The sequence below is a fragment of the Melanostigma gelatinosum genome (assembly GCF_949748355.1).
Source record: "Melanostigma gelatinosum genome assembly, chromosome: 19".
Classification (NCBI taxonomy): Eukaryota; Metazoa; Chordata; class Actinopteri; order Perciformes; family Zoarcidae; genus Melanostigma; species Melanostigma gelatinosum.
Window position 1 is genome coordinate 7560053 of NC_136652.1, and position 12735 is coordinate 7572787.

Genomic DNA, 12735 nt, shown 5'->3' on the forward strand with positions numbered 1-12735 from the left:
TGTGCCGTATGACAGATGAAAAGTACGTCGACCTACAACAGGACAAGTTGCTGGTTTGACTCAGGATCAGGAGATGATAAAATGTGGATGAGGAGCGAGAATGAAAAACACTCCAACCTTCTCTCTTTCCACAAGTGTTGCCCTCGAGCAAGCACTGAACCTCCAACCACTCCAGCAGCAGACTGTGGTTGTGCACTCAACTGTGCACGTGGGGAGTAATACATAGTACATAAATGTTCTCCCGTTAACGCAACATTTAAAATAATTCTTCTTAACATTAACAAAATAAACCTGTATATTCTGTGTTATAACCGAGACACTGACACATTTCCTCTCATGCTAAACCGTTCCTTTGTTCGCCTGTGTGTTGAATCACCGCTGCGTGTTACACAGCACTATACTGTGTTGGTCACCATTATCAACATGAAACTACCCGTATTACTCATGCTCCCTGTGTTCGTGTGCGTGCAGGGGACCCCGGAGTTTGTCGCCGTGTCGCAGTGTGTGCATTACTTCGAGTGGAGGACCTTCACCGCCTGCAAGAAAGACAAATTCAAGCCACACAAAGAGGTACGTGGTGGAACATGTGACTGGCTGACGGGAAGGTTTTTTTGACGTGTAAGAGAGAGAAAGGAACTGCTGTCTGTCGAGGTGTGATACGTGAGAAACAATGAGGCAGAGAGGGGTTTAAAGGGAAATGGAAAGCTGTAATCGACAGCAACATGTCACAATGAGGCCGTTAATGTGAGCTCAACGTGGAATAATTGAGAGAATGTGTGAAATTAATTAAATTAGCGAAAGAGCAACAGACCCCCCCCCCCCCTAAAACGTATTATTTATAAGAATCCAATACATGAATCTGATGGAATAGGTTGGAGGTTAAAAAGAAGGTTGAAAATAATTGCATGTGGGCACATTTGGTTACAATTACCAATGATCTGTCGGATGCTCCAGACCTGCACAATGCTGGATAGAGCCATGGACATAACCATGATGTCATTTTACCATCCACACAAAGATCTGATGTGGCATTTCATATCTGCTTTGGCAAGAGTGTCTGTTGATAGCCTATGTAAATACCTTCCGCCATGAACCCTCCGCTTTCCTCTGTGGAATGCGATGTCAGCGCTGCACTGTGACACTACCTCCTCTGTGTGCAGGTGCCCTGCTATGTGTTCGACTCTGACGGTAAGAAGCACGACCTCAGCCCCCTGATCCGAGTGAACGGCGGCTATCTGGTGGACGACGGAGACGACGGCATCGACTTCTACATCAACATCTGCAGGAGTCTCAGTCAGTACCTGAGGGAGGGTGGAGAGGCCGATTGATGAATGCATGGATTTGTTTAAGTTGTAAAATAAGAGTCACCATAGAAGAAGAGAGTACAACTTTTGTCACAGTCAACTGACATTTAATTGTAGAAATAAAATGCCTTTTATCCTTAATACATTTGACACCCATTCAGTCATTTGAGAGTAAAAATTTCCCGTCTATTTTATAAAACAGTTTTCAGCAAAGATGCCTGCTGACCAATACTGATAATTTTTAGGCAAAGAAAGCCATCAAGTTATGCTGTGATAAATGTGATGTAATGCCTACAGGCCAATAATTGAGCAACACTGCTAGTAGCAATATAGTTTTCCTATTACATACAAACTTCCCTTTCTCATATCCTTCCTCTTCTTGTCTCAGACCGACCAGACAAACCGTGTCCGGAGGGCTCTGCAGCCTGTCTGGTCACCAACCATGGCTCCTACGACATGGGCTCTCCTACTGCACAGCTGGAGCTGTTATCCAACGACAGGTATCTTCTTGATGAATGCTAACCATCTGTCGTCTGACGTTCCATATGTTTGAGCCGGACCGCATGCCGAGGTGGCCTTGCTCGTGTTGAGTTTGGATCTCAGTGAGGTATAGACAACACTGTGGGCACAATCCAGACTATTTTTCATACGTAGTTCTCCATCATCTCCCCCCAACATGGGAGTTCCTCTCCCGAGGAGAGCGAAGGGAAGAGAGGAGGGATAACTGGGGCTGGAGACCAGAGTCGTGTTACTGCTGATTTAAAAAACAAACAAAAAAAACACAAGTGTAACCACGGGCTTAGATGTCTGTAGAGTGACCCTTATTGGACTGAGGGATACACGTGTAATGTAATTAAATGAACAGCTCATTTAGTTTCTTGTCTCCTCTCTTCTCAAGACTGAAGTTGCACTATGAAGTCGCTGCTGGTTCGTCTCCTCCGGACATCTGCAATGGACACGATCCTGCCGTCACCATCACCTTCATCTGTCCGTCAAGCAGACATTCAGTAGGTTACACACACACACCCTCTATGCAGTATGTACTTGGCAAACTTGTGTCCCTCTCTAATATCTAATTAGCCTTTCTGATACTGGTATCGGAACAACTCTGCAAGTTCCTGCTTCACTAAAAGTGTCCTTTGGTTTCCCAGGGCAGCATTCCTAAGATGACAGCGGGGTTGAACTGTCGCTACGAGGTGGAGTGGGTGACTGAGTACGCGTGTCACAGAGACTACCTGGAGAGCCACACCTGCAAGCTGACCAGCAAACAGCACGACATCGCCATAGACCTAACACCTCTCACCTTGAGCTGTAAGTAGTGCTTCCTCCAAAAACGGGGGTCCCAAGCTACCACCCCAGGGGCCCGAGACTATTTCAACAACCTGTAAAGAATACAAAATGACATCCAGCCCACAAAATAAGATAATCCTTTATTAGTCCCGCAGTCTGGAAATGTACAGTTTTACAGCAGCATCGTGGATGTGCCAACAAGAGACACAGTAAAAAATCAATGTATTGTAAATAAGCAATAATAATAATAAGGATAATAATTTGGGTGTACTGGGTGGGCTAAGCGTGGATAAGTGGTTGAATTATATGGACGGGCTAGAGGAGGAAGATAAAAAAAAGAGAGGAGTCACTGAAGTTTATGAGCAAGATATCGGGACGTCACCAAAAGGTACAGGCCGGCTTGATATGAGCCCACTGTATCAATCTCTCCTCACACCTGATGCGCACTTACACAGACAGACAGAGAGAGAGAGAGAACCTTCTCCTCTTCACCCTCAGTCTGTCAGTAAGAGAAACGGTCAGATATACAGCTGCTAGAAAAAGTTATTCATTTTGTGGCAGAGTAAAAAAAAAAACCTGCCGCCATTGCGTCTTTACCCGCACAGCATCCTGTTCCTCAAACTGGTTCTTATAAGCTACAAGAGTGAACACACGAGCACAGAAGAAGGTGTCATAAAAGTAACAAGCTCGAAACGCCAGCGTGCCAAGTTCTGGTAGGTGATTAACAGTGTAAATAAAAGCCCAAATGTTCCTTCTCTCTTGCATTATCCACGATTACGTGTATAACCCACAAGAGTTATTGGCTCACAGTGAAGCTGTTTTTATCCCAGTCAGAGGAAGTAGCTTCATGAGTAAATTGTCCTGACCTTCCTGTTTTTTTTGTCAACTCATTGCTAGAAATAGAAAAAAAGGCGCTTTTTTTTCTCCACTTGGTCTCACAGTTCATGCAGGTGCATTATTATATGCATATTTATTTAAAAAATTTACCAAAAAACGAGGACGATGATGATTACGACCACAATACTTAGTCATTGTACAAATACGTAAATTTACGATGCTGCTTTTTGTGTGTGTGTGTGCATGTGTGTAGCTACAGACCAACCGTACTACGCACACTCTGGGTCCAGTGGCGGGGATGACGGCTACGTCTACTACCTGAACGTGTGTGGAGAGATCCCCATTGATGAATGTGGCCAAAACCAGTTCATATCGTCCTGCCAGCTGAAGAAGTCCGGAGACATGAAGAAGGTGGCTGGAAGATATCAGAACCAGACACTACGGTAATGTGTGTGTGTGTGTGTGTGTGCGCGCGTCAGTCAGTCAGCCGGTCGGTGTTTAAAGGTGTTAATAATTCTACAACGGGGAAACATTGTCCATCAGCTTTGACTATATTTGAGCACCATTGATGTAAACGCAGAGTCCGCCTCTTCTTGTCTCACCGGAATCCTGCACTCTCCTCTGGTCCGCCCGTCACGTGCCGCTTGATCCGGGATACCGCTATAGAGCCAGGTCTCTGTAAAGATAAGGGCACAACAGTCAGCGACTTCCTGTTCGCCCGAGTCTTATTTAATCCATTTTATGTTCATACGGCCGCGTATCAGCCAGGAGTAGGAAGAGTGGTGGAGTAGCCAAAAGGTCTTAGCTGGATTAGCTTAACTTCCATCCCGGCTCTCCTCCCTCTCCTCCCGGGGAGGTCGACTCAGTGTTTGCTCTCATTTGGTCCGCCGGGTCTGGTTGGGTGGTCGGAAGACACAGTTTGCGGTGATTTTTCTCAAAGTCCGCTGCACATAATCTAGTGCTGGGCCATAATTCAACATGATAATTTATCGTCTTTTATTGGAATCATATTGTGATGTGCAGTAATCATATATCGAGACATCTTGATACACAGTTACGTTTATTCATTTGATAATAACAGGCATTATACTAACTCACATTTCTCAGAAAAGCCGATTACTTTGTACTTATGTTCTTAATTTAATAAGAAAATACTCATTTGTCAAGTATTCAATTAAAGAGTTTGAAGAGTATTAAAGAGTACACAAAACCGTGTTGTCATTTCATACAGACTATTTTATTAATTGCATGATATCATAATCTAGATTGATATCATGATATAAAAATACCGATATCATAATAGAAGGTTTTGGCCCTAAGATAATTCAGTCCCTGCGCTTCCTTTTCCAAAGTTGATTAGTGTATTTCTGTCGTATGCCGTACGTACTCCAGTTATAAAGACCAAAAATACAGCAGACTGGAGCTACCGGCCGCCACATCTTCATGCGCTGCCGTTGCCTTTTATCTGGATGGATTTAAAATATTATATATATATATATATATATACCGTATATATAAATGATCCACGATGATCTACTTCAGGTAGAACATCATAAACAGTGCCGGTACATTTCTTAACTCTTTCACCTTTCAACCCTGTTGTCATCTGTAGTTATTCAGATGGAGATCTGACTCTGATCTACCCAGGCGGGGCCAGATGCACCTCCGGCTTCCTGAGAATGACCATCATCAACTTTGAGTGCAGCAAGAATGCATGTAAGACACAGAAGTTCCTTCAGAAGATCATCAGCACACAATCGCCACCTTGTGGTAGTATCAAGAATTACACTGTGACAGAGCAAGACGTGCTGCTACCATGAGATTGTCCTCATGTAATAATGTACATGAAATTAAGATTATTCACAGGGACATGTTTCATTTCATCTTGTTTTTTTGTTGTTCAACATTATACTTTCTGAGCCAAAGGAACACTACATTTACAGGTCAAGGACTTCTCTAGTTTTCTCCCTGTTCCACATTTTACTCCATTAGTGAACTACGTATTGTACTTTTTAACCATTTGGAGTTTCTCCTCCCCCAAATCACTGATTTGTGTATTTTTACTGTCGCATTTCAATGTAAAAGTTCCATATATTCAGAATTGTCAGTCAGGTGGAATCCCGTCAAAACTCATGCTTAACCCACGGTGTGCCTTTCTTTCTGCAGCCAACGGTGGGCGAGGGATTCCATTGTTTGCGGGGGAGACGGACTGCACTTATTACTTTAACTGGGAGACGGCCTTCGCCTGCGTCAAGGAGAAAGAGGATCTACTGTGTCGGGTCAGAGATGACAACAAACACTACGACCTTTCACCCCTCACAAGATACCCTGGTGAGAAGGCGACTGGTTGTGGTCACATCCGCTCAATGTAGCACATTCTGTTTTCCGGCTGTTGTGACTAAACATTTGTTGCTGATACGGCACCTTCCTCCGTGTCTCTCTGTGCTGCTTCAGGGTCAGACGTCGGTGGGAACTGGGAGGTGGTGGATGCTAAATCTCCAAAGCCGGACTCGCGTTTCTACCTGAATGTCTGTCACAAAGTCATCCAGACGGGTGCAGCTGCCGGCTGCCCGGTGAATGCCTCCATCTGTGCCGTGGGTAAGAGTCTACACACGGGTGGGGGGTGGGGGGTGGGCTGATGGTGGTAGAAGGGATGTCGAGGAGTTGTAAAAACCTTGCAGAATTCATGAAATTGTCAGGGATAGTTCTGGTAGATGATTAACAGTGTCAATAAAAGCCCACATTAGAAGCCTTTTAGTTTGGTGATTGCTCCCTTCTCTCCCTCAGATAAGGATAAAGGGGCGATCAGCCTGGGCAGCTTCCTCTCATCTCCCCAGAAGACTAAAATAGGAAATGACATCAGACTGGTGTATACCGATGGAAGTTTTTGCATCCATAAAAAGACGAGGATCCAAACTATCCTGACCCTTAAGTGCAAACCGGGTAAGCTAAACAGAGAGAAGAGCTATTTTTGTCCTTAATGTTTAATATCTGCTCTGTATTTTTCTCTCTATTTTCTATGTGGTTGTGATTTTGTTGTCTCCTCCTACACATTTTCTTCTTCTCGCCCTCCTGGCAGGAGATCTGGAGAGCGCTCCCGTCCTTCGTAGCGTTTCGTCTGACGGCTGTGTGTACGAGTTGGAATGGTACACTGCCGCCGCCTGCGTCCTCTCGAAGACTCAGGGAGACGACTGCAAAGTGGAGGACCCTCAGGCTGGTACGACACGCGTAAACGTTTGATCGGCGCGCGAACTGACTGATCAATATTTTAGCACGAGCCAGAAAAACACAGCAGTGAAGGAAAGGCGAGAACGAAACAACAGAAATTCAAAAACATAGTCGTCTCCGTTAGTCACTTGGACACAAAAACATGGGAAAATAGGGTCCAAGCTGGAAACGTCCATGTTGTGCGACGCTGTTCAGAGTTGACGTCTTTGACTCTGCTTTAATCCTCCTCTATAACTGGCCTCTGTTGCTCCACAGGGTTCTCTTTCGACTTGTCGCCTCTCTCCAATGCCGACGGTGGCTTCTACAACCTGACCAGCGGCAACTATGACTACTACATCAACGTCTGTGGGCCCGTCAAGGCCGCCAGCTGTCCTGAAACGGCCGGAACATGCCAGGTCGAAAAGAGGTAAGGAGGAGGAGCCGTGGGCATGCAAGCAGAAGCACCCATTCACACATTTCTGCAGTCAATCACAACCGTATAGTTTACCATCAATTCGGCATCGCAGCTGGTGTAATTCTCTTGTGGTTTTTAAAATTTCATTTTGAGTGTCTCAACCCTTCAAAATGACTTGTTTCACCACCAGAATTTGATCAATTTGACTCTATTTATTTATTTATTTATTTATTTATATATAGATATATATATATATATATATATAGATATATATATATATATATATATATATATCTATATATATGTCATTTCTTTTCTTTTCTTTGATAGACGTGACAATATGATGACTTGCAAATTTTCTTTCTGCCACATCAGTTCTTGGAGTCTTGGGGAAGCGAACTCCCGCCTGTCGTACTACGACGGCCTGATCCAGCTATCCTACAGTAACGGCTCCCAGTACAACAACAAAGAACACACTCTCAGATCCTCTCTCATCTCTTTCCTCTGTGACCCAGAAGCTGGAGCTGGTAATCCCGAATTCCAGGTAAACTGTGTCTCTGCATTATGCTGATGTACTGTATTTGGTTTTTATTTTAACAATACATGTTTCCACTTTTAGGCCTTTTTATTTAAGGCCTATTTCGTATTACCAGTGTGACATGTCATTTTAATCTTCATTTTTTGAATCCAGGTTGAGGACAAGTACACCTATAACTTCCGCTGGTATACATCCTACGCATGTCCTGAAAGGCCTCACGAGTGTTTGGTGACAGATCCCAACACTCTTGAGCAGTACGACTTATCCAGGTAATGCATGGATTCATATTGTTAGTTCACCAAGCAACCGAGATGTTTTTGTGGCAGTCACAAAACAACATACACACAACTACGACGGCGTATTAGGGCCATTGTAGTTGTTTGTATTTGTTATTTCTTTAATCTACCACTTCTTAAATCTACCACTTTAATCTCTGAAATTCCGATTTCTTTCTCAGAGTATTACCCCCACTCCCTTCCATAATTATGATCTTTTTAACCTACAATGGCCTTAATGGGCCGTCGTACATAACACACTTGTCCAAATACTCACAAAATGAAGATAAAAAGGAACAAAGAAGAAGACACAGAGTCATTTGTTTACCTTCTTCTGCCTCCAGCTTGTCACGCTCCACCTCCATCAGCAACTGGCAGGTCATGGATTTGTCTGACACCATGAACCTGAAGAAGTACCACATCAACATATGTCGGCCTATCAACGCTGTACCAGGCTGCGACCGCCATGCGTCCGTCTGCCAGATGAAGTACATACCCGAGCAGGTCTGTGATATCCAGAAACAAAATTGTAACTTCAAAACTAAGTACCATTTTTATTTTATTTTTACATGAAAATGTTTCACTTTTTTTTTAAATGGCAACATTTGAAAACAAATGTGACAGCCGGTCAACAATACCAAAGACTAGAAATTAGATTTAGGAGCCGTTTCCTCCCCTCTGTCCTCAGGGCTCTCCGAAGGAGGTTGTATCCGTCAGTAACATGGGTATTTCCAAGCGAGGGCCGATCATCGAGGGGCGGGACCGGCTGCTGCTGGAGTTCACAGACGGCTCTGTCTGCATGTCAGACGGCCTGAAGCTCGCATACACGACGCTCATCCACCTGGTCTGCTCCAGAGGAACCGTGGTGAGTCTGTGCTGTTTGTACAGTGGAGCGGAGCGCGGGTTGTTGACGCTTGGCATGTGTCTGAGATGTGCCTCTGTTTGTGTTCCCAGTCAATGGGCCCGAGGTTCCTGATGTACCAGAACTGTACTGCCACCTTCATGTGGGACACCAGTGCAGCCTGCGCAATCAAAACCACCACGAACAATGTGAGTCCAGCTACATTACAACATTATCTCATCCTGTGTTTAACTCGTGTGTGCTCACCGATAAGACAACAATATGGAAAAGATGTGACGCTGGGAAATTGATATGATTACAACAATAAAACATTTGGGAAAACCTGTAAAACGCGTCTTTGTGTCTCAGAACTGTGCCATCGTGGATCCCAACACTGGCTTTGAGTTCAACCTTCAGCTTTTGGCTTCTAAAACTGGATACAAGACAAAGGCGAATGGAAAAGACTTCCTGGTAAGATTTTATAGTCATGACACTTTGCCAACCATAAATAATACATCCCTCGTGCATTGTTTCAATGTGTTTGTGTGGTGTGTGTGTGTGTGTGTGTGTGTGTGTGAGAGCTGCACTCACTGCTGCACTTTTTGTACCGCTCTGATATCGCCTGCTCACGCTCGCAACAGAACGGGGTTTTAAGTTGACTTATTTTTACATTTTATAAATATAAACTGGATGTATAATAATGCTATACACAACAAACACTGCAACCAACAAGTTGTACAATTATAGAATAATAGTGAACCATCTCCAATCAATAAAAAAAAATGTAATTTTGACATTTCAGAAAGCTTTTTCAGTATTCCTTGAAAACGACTCAAACTATTTATTGATTCTTAAAATAGCTGCTTATTTTCTGTAAGTAAAAAAATAGTTTCTGCTCTTAAATTATACCTTGAACTAAAGTAAAACGCTTACAGTACAGCAGTAAATACCTGTAGACCCTTGTCCCGTCGGGTGAAACGCAACGAGTTTTTCAAAAGGTTCCTCGTCCTTGGGAAAAGTTCCTTCAGTTGAAAAGAGGCTTTGCATGCCAGTGATTTAAAAGCATCATGAGGCTTTTGTCTCTGAAATATAAGGACAGCACTCCCTTCCACAATTCATCAGAAGTAAAACCCTTCCTCCTCAACGCCCTGTAGGTGAACATCTGCTCAGACGTGGCAGAATGCGGACCGGGCATCGCCGGCTGTGAGCTGGATGAGGGGCATCTGTCCAGCCCGGTGGGGGTGGAGAAGACCCTCCAGTACTCCACCGATGGCCTGCTCACACTGACGTATAAGGGAACCCTGGACGAGCCCACGGGTATTTATTTACATTACATTACTGTGACTGTCATGTTTCAGCATTCAATGGTTCACTTCAGCTGTGGTGCAATTGTGTTTACTGTATTTACAGCTGCGTGACTTTAAACATTTCGGACATTTTCTTAACGCCGCACTTTATTCCTCGATTTAAATTTCCCTTCTGCATCAGCAACGCGGGACACCTTCGCCATTAATTTCGTGTGCGATCCGACCTCTCACAACGGCTCGTTAAAGCTGCTGCGAGAGGACCTGAGTTCTTTACCGAGCCACGTGGTCCACAACGTCTTCTTCGAGTTCTCCACCGCTCTGGCCTGCATCCCTGCTCCAGTTGACTGCCAGATCATCGGTACGGACACGCAAACAGAATGAAAGCATTTCTAATGGAAAACTAAAAGCCTTTTTCTTCTGTGTGTAAATATACGTTTCTGTTCCCTCTAGATTCTCATGGTAATGAGTATGATCTAAGCCACCTGATCCGGGACAGAGATGACAGCCCCTGGATCGCCATAGATACAGATGCTGTGAAATCACGCAGATTTTACATCAACGTCTGCAAACCTCTGCCTCCAGTGAGCGACTGTCCCGGTCAGTATGCTCCTTCATGCTCCTCCACCTGAACCGCTTACACATGCACACAGTAAATAAGAGATTTTAACTGACTTGGGCTGTTGATTGGATCTGCAACACCTAATCGAATTCAATCGTTTTTTTTAAACAGTTGTCAACAAATTTGGTTCTGGATTAATTGGGTCTTTGGCGCGCCGTGGCATCTCTCGTGGTGAATTGCAGGAAATTACAATGTCTCCTTCGTCTCTGTACATTTGAGAAGTGTCGGAGACAGAGACCAACAGAGAAAAGTGCAGAAGCAAACGCTCAATTACAGGGTTCCTGATGGAGCTGTTTTAAAACTAACGCTCGATAAAGACGTTAATTAACCTGTGATCGGGAATTTTGGTCGTCATCACGGACAGAAATCTGACGGAGACCGCCGTTTCACAGTTAAAGGTGTGAAGGAACATTCCAAATGTGTCTCGGTACATGTGAATGACATCAGCTGACGGGGTTAAACATGGACCCAAGTTGTTGCCAAGGAACACAATTCTGTTGAAACGGTCTATAACGTCATATTAAGGAGTCTTTGGAATATTTCATGCCATCAGTCAGAGACACTCTAAAGTGGATCCTTTAATATAGTAATAACGATAATAATACTCTATACTTTACAAAAAAGCAACACATTTAAAGAAGGACAAATAGACAAGACAGTAGATGCAAAAATATGTAAATGAAATAAACAACCTTACCTGTAGTGCTATTTATCAATCTAGATTCTGCAATGTCTCTTTGCAGAAATCATGACCCGGTATTTGAGATAAATCCACACACAGAGCCGTTTCATGTAGGAACTAAGAAAATAGTCCCTACATGAACCGGCTCACTACAAGGATGCGTCCACTTCTTGTATACAGTCTGAGTTAAATATATTATTGTGCTTCTCTCCAGTGGGTCCTTTGGGTGCCTGTGGCATGATTGATGGGAAGAGTTACAACCTGGGATTCGTCCAGTCCAGCCCTCAGGCGGCAGAGGACGGCTCCATCAGCATCGTGTACCAGAACGGAGACCTGTGCGCTTCTGCATCCCGCTACTCGACGCGCATCATCCTCCAGTGTGACGACAACCCGGTGAGTTATAGATAAAAGCATAAAGAGCGAGTGAAATGTGGATATGGATTTTGAGAGTGACTGAATCAGTAACAATGAAGTAATCGCAGTAACATTCTAAACTGCATATTCCCGCTAATTTTGGTGGGGAAAAGGGTATCTGTTACATTTTCTCTTAAGTAAACTATTTGGTTGTTCCACGAGACCAAGACAAAAGGCATGAAGCTAATTTTGTGTGTGTGTCTTTTTCTAGGGCTCCCCCATGTTTGACCGTAAAGATGGTTGTGAATATGTCTTCATCTGGAGGACATCTGAGGCCTGCCCCATCAGGAAGTCTCAAGGTAAGAACGTGTGTGTGTGAGACAAAGTGATGTGAATTGTGGATATCAATGTTTTAAGATTAAACCTGCTGTTATCTTAAATGTTTGGAATCTGATGCAAATCAAACAGCTGTGACGATATTATCAGAGGCCATAATGCAGTTTTGATAAAAGGACAGTGTTGACCACTATTTAAACCGTGATGAAGGAGAAACGAGAGTATGTGCCTCTATGCTCACCGTCCAAACGTGTCCTCCCAGGTGATGACTGCCGGGTTCGTGACCCCAAGAGTGGCTACGAGTTCAACCTGAGCTCTCTGAAGGGTCGCGATTACCCCGTCAGCAGTGATAAGTACGTCTACCACCTGTCGGTCTGCGGCGGGCTCCAGAGAGACATCTGCACCCACAAAGACACAGGCCTTGAAACTGTCTCCTCCTGCCAAGTGGAAGAAGACAACTACAAGATTGCAGGTATGGCAAAAAAAAACAACTAAAACAGCTCGAGTATTCTTGATATTTAATGCAGTGTTGTATGTATGAATGCGTGTCATTATTATTGTTTGTGTGCAGGAATGGCGTCCCAGGTTCTGAGCTATGTGGGAGACCAGCTCATCCTGAACTACACGAATGGAGAGGCCTGTCATAAGATATACAACAGATCCACTGAGGTCTACTTCTCCTGCCACCCTGACAGGCATCCTGTGAGTGTCGCACATAAACACACAAAGA

At 44.1% G+C, this 12735-nt stretch overlaps 1 protein-coding gene across 1 annotated transcript in view; it reads left to right on the plus strand.

The window, feature by feature from the left end:
• igf2r (insulin-like growth factor 2 receptor) overlaps positions 1–12735 on the plus strand; it is a gene marked incomplete at its 5' end in the record, with an annotated part of 37302 nt that overhangs the window by 8542 nt on the left and 16025 nt on the right. Inside the window, 25 exons of the mRNA XM_079291142.1 lie at positions 472–570; positions 1161–1293; positions 1693–1804; positions 2203–2311; positions 2456–2615; positions 3685–3874; positions 5044–5147; positions 5598–5762; positions 5886–6029; positions 6219–6374; positions 6511–6648; positions 6915–7065; positions 7429–7597; positions 7745–7860; positions 8211–8370; positions 8555–8731; positions 8821–8916; positions 9077–9178; positions 9862–10024; positions 10196–10372; positions 10465–10611; positions 11530–11708; positions 11941–12028; positions 12268–12477; positions 12577–12707. Coding sequence (XP_079147268.1) covers positions 472–570; positions 1161–1293; positions 1693–1804; positions 2203–2311; positions 2456–2615; positions 3685–3874; positions 5044–5147; positions 5598–5762; positions 5886–6029; positions 6219–6374; positions 6511–6648; positions 6915–7065; positions 7429–7597; positions 7745–7860; positions 8211–8370; positions 8555–8731; positions 8821–8916; positions 9077–9178; positions 9862–10024; positions 10196–10372; positions 10465–10611; positions 11530–11708; positions 11941–12028; positions 12268–12477; positions 12577–12707 — 3576 coding nt within the window. The remainder of the gene's footprint in view (positions 1–471; positions 571–1160; positions 1294–1692; positions 1805–2202; positions 2312–2455; positions 2616–3684; positions 3875–5043; positions 5148–5597; positions 5763–5885; positions 6030–6218; positions 6375–6510; positions 6649–6914; positions 7066–7428; positions 7598–7744; positions 7861–8210; positions 8371–8554; positions 8732–8820; positions 8917–9076; positions 9179–9861; positions 10025–10195; positions 10373–10464; positions 10612–11529; positions 11709–11940; positions 12029–12267; positions 12478–12576; positions 12708–12735) is intronic.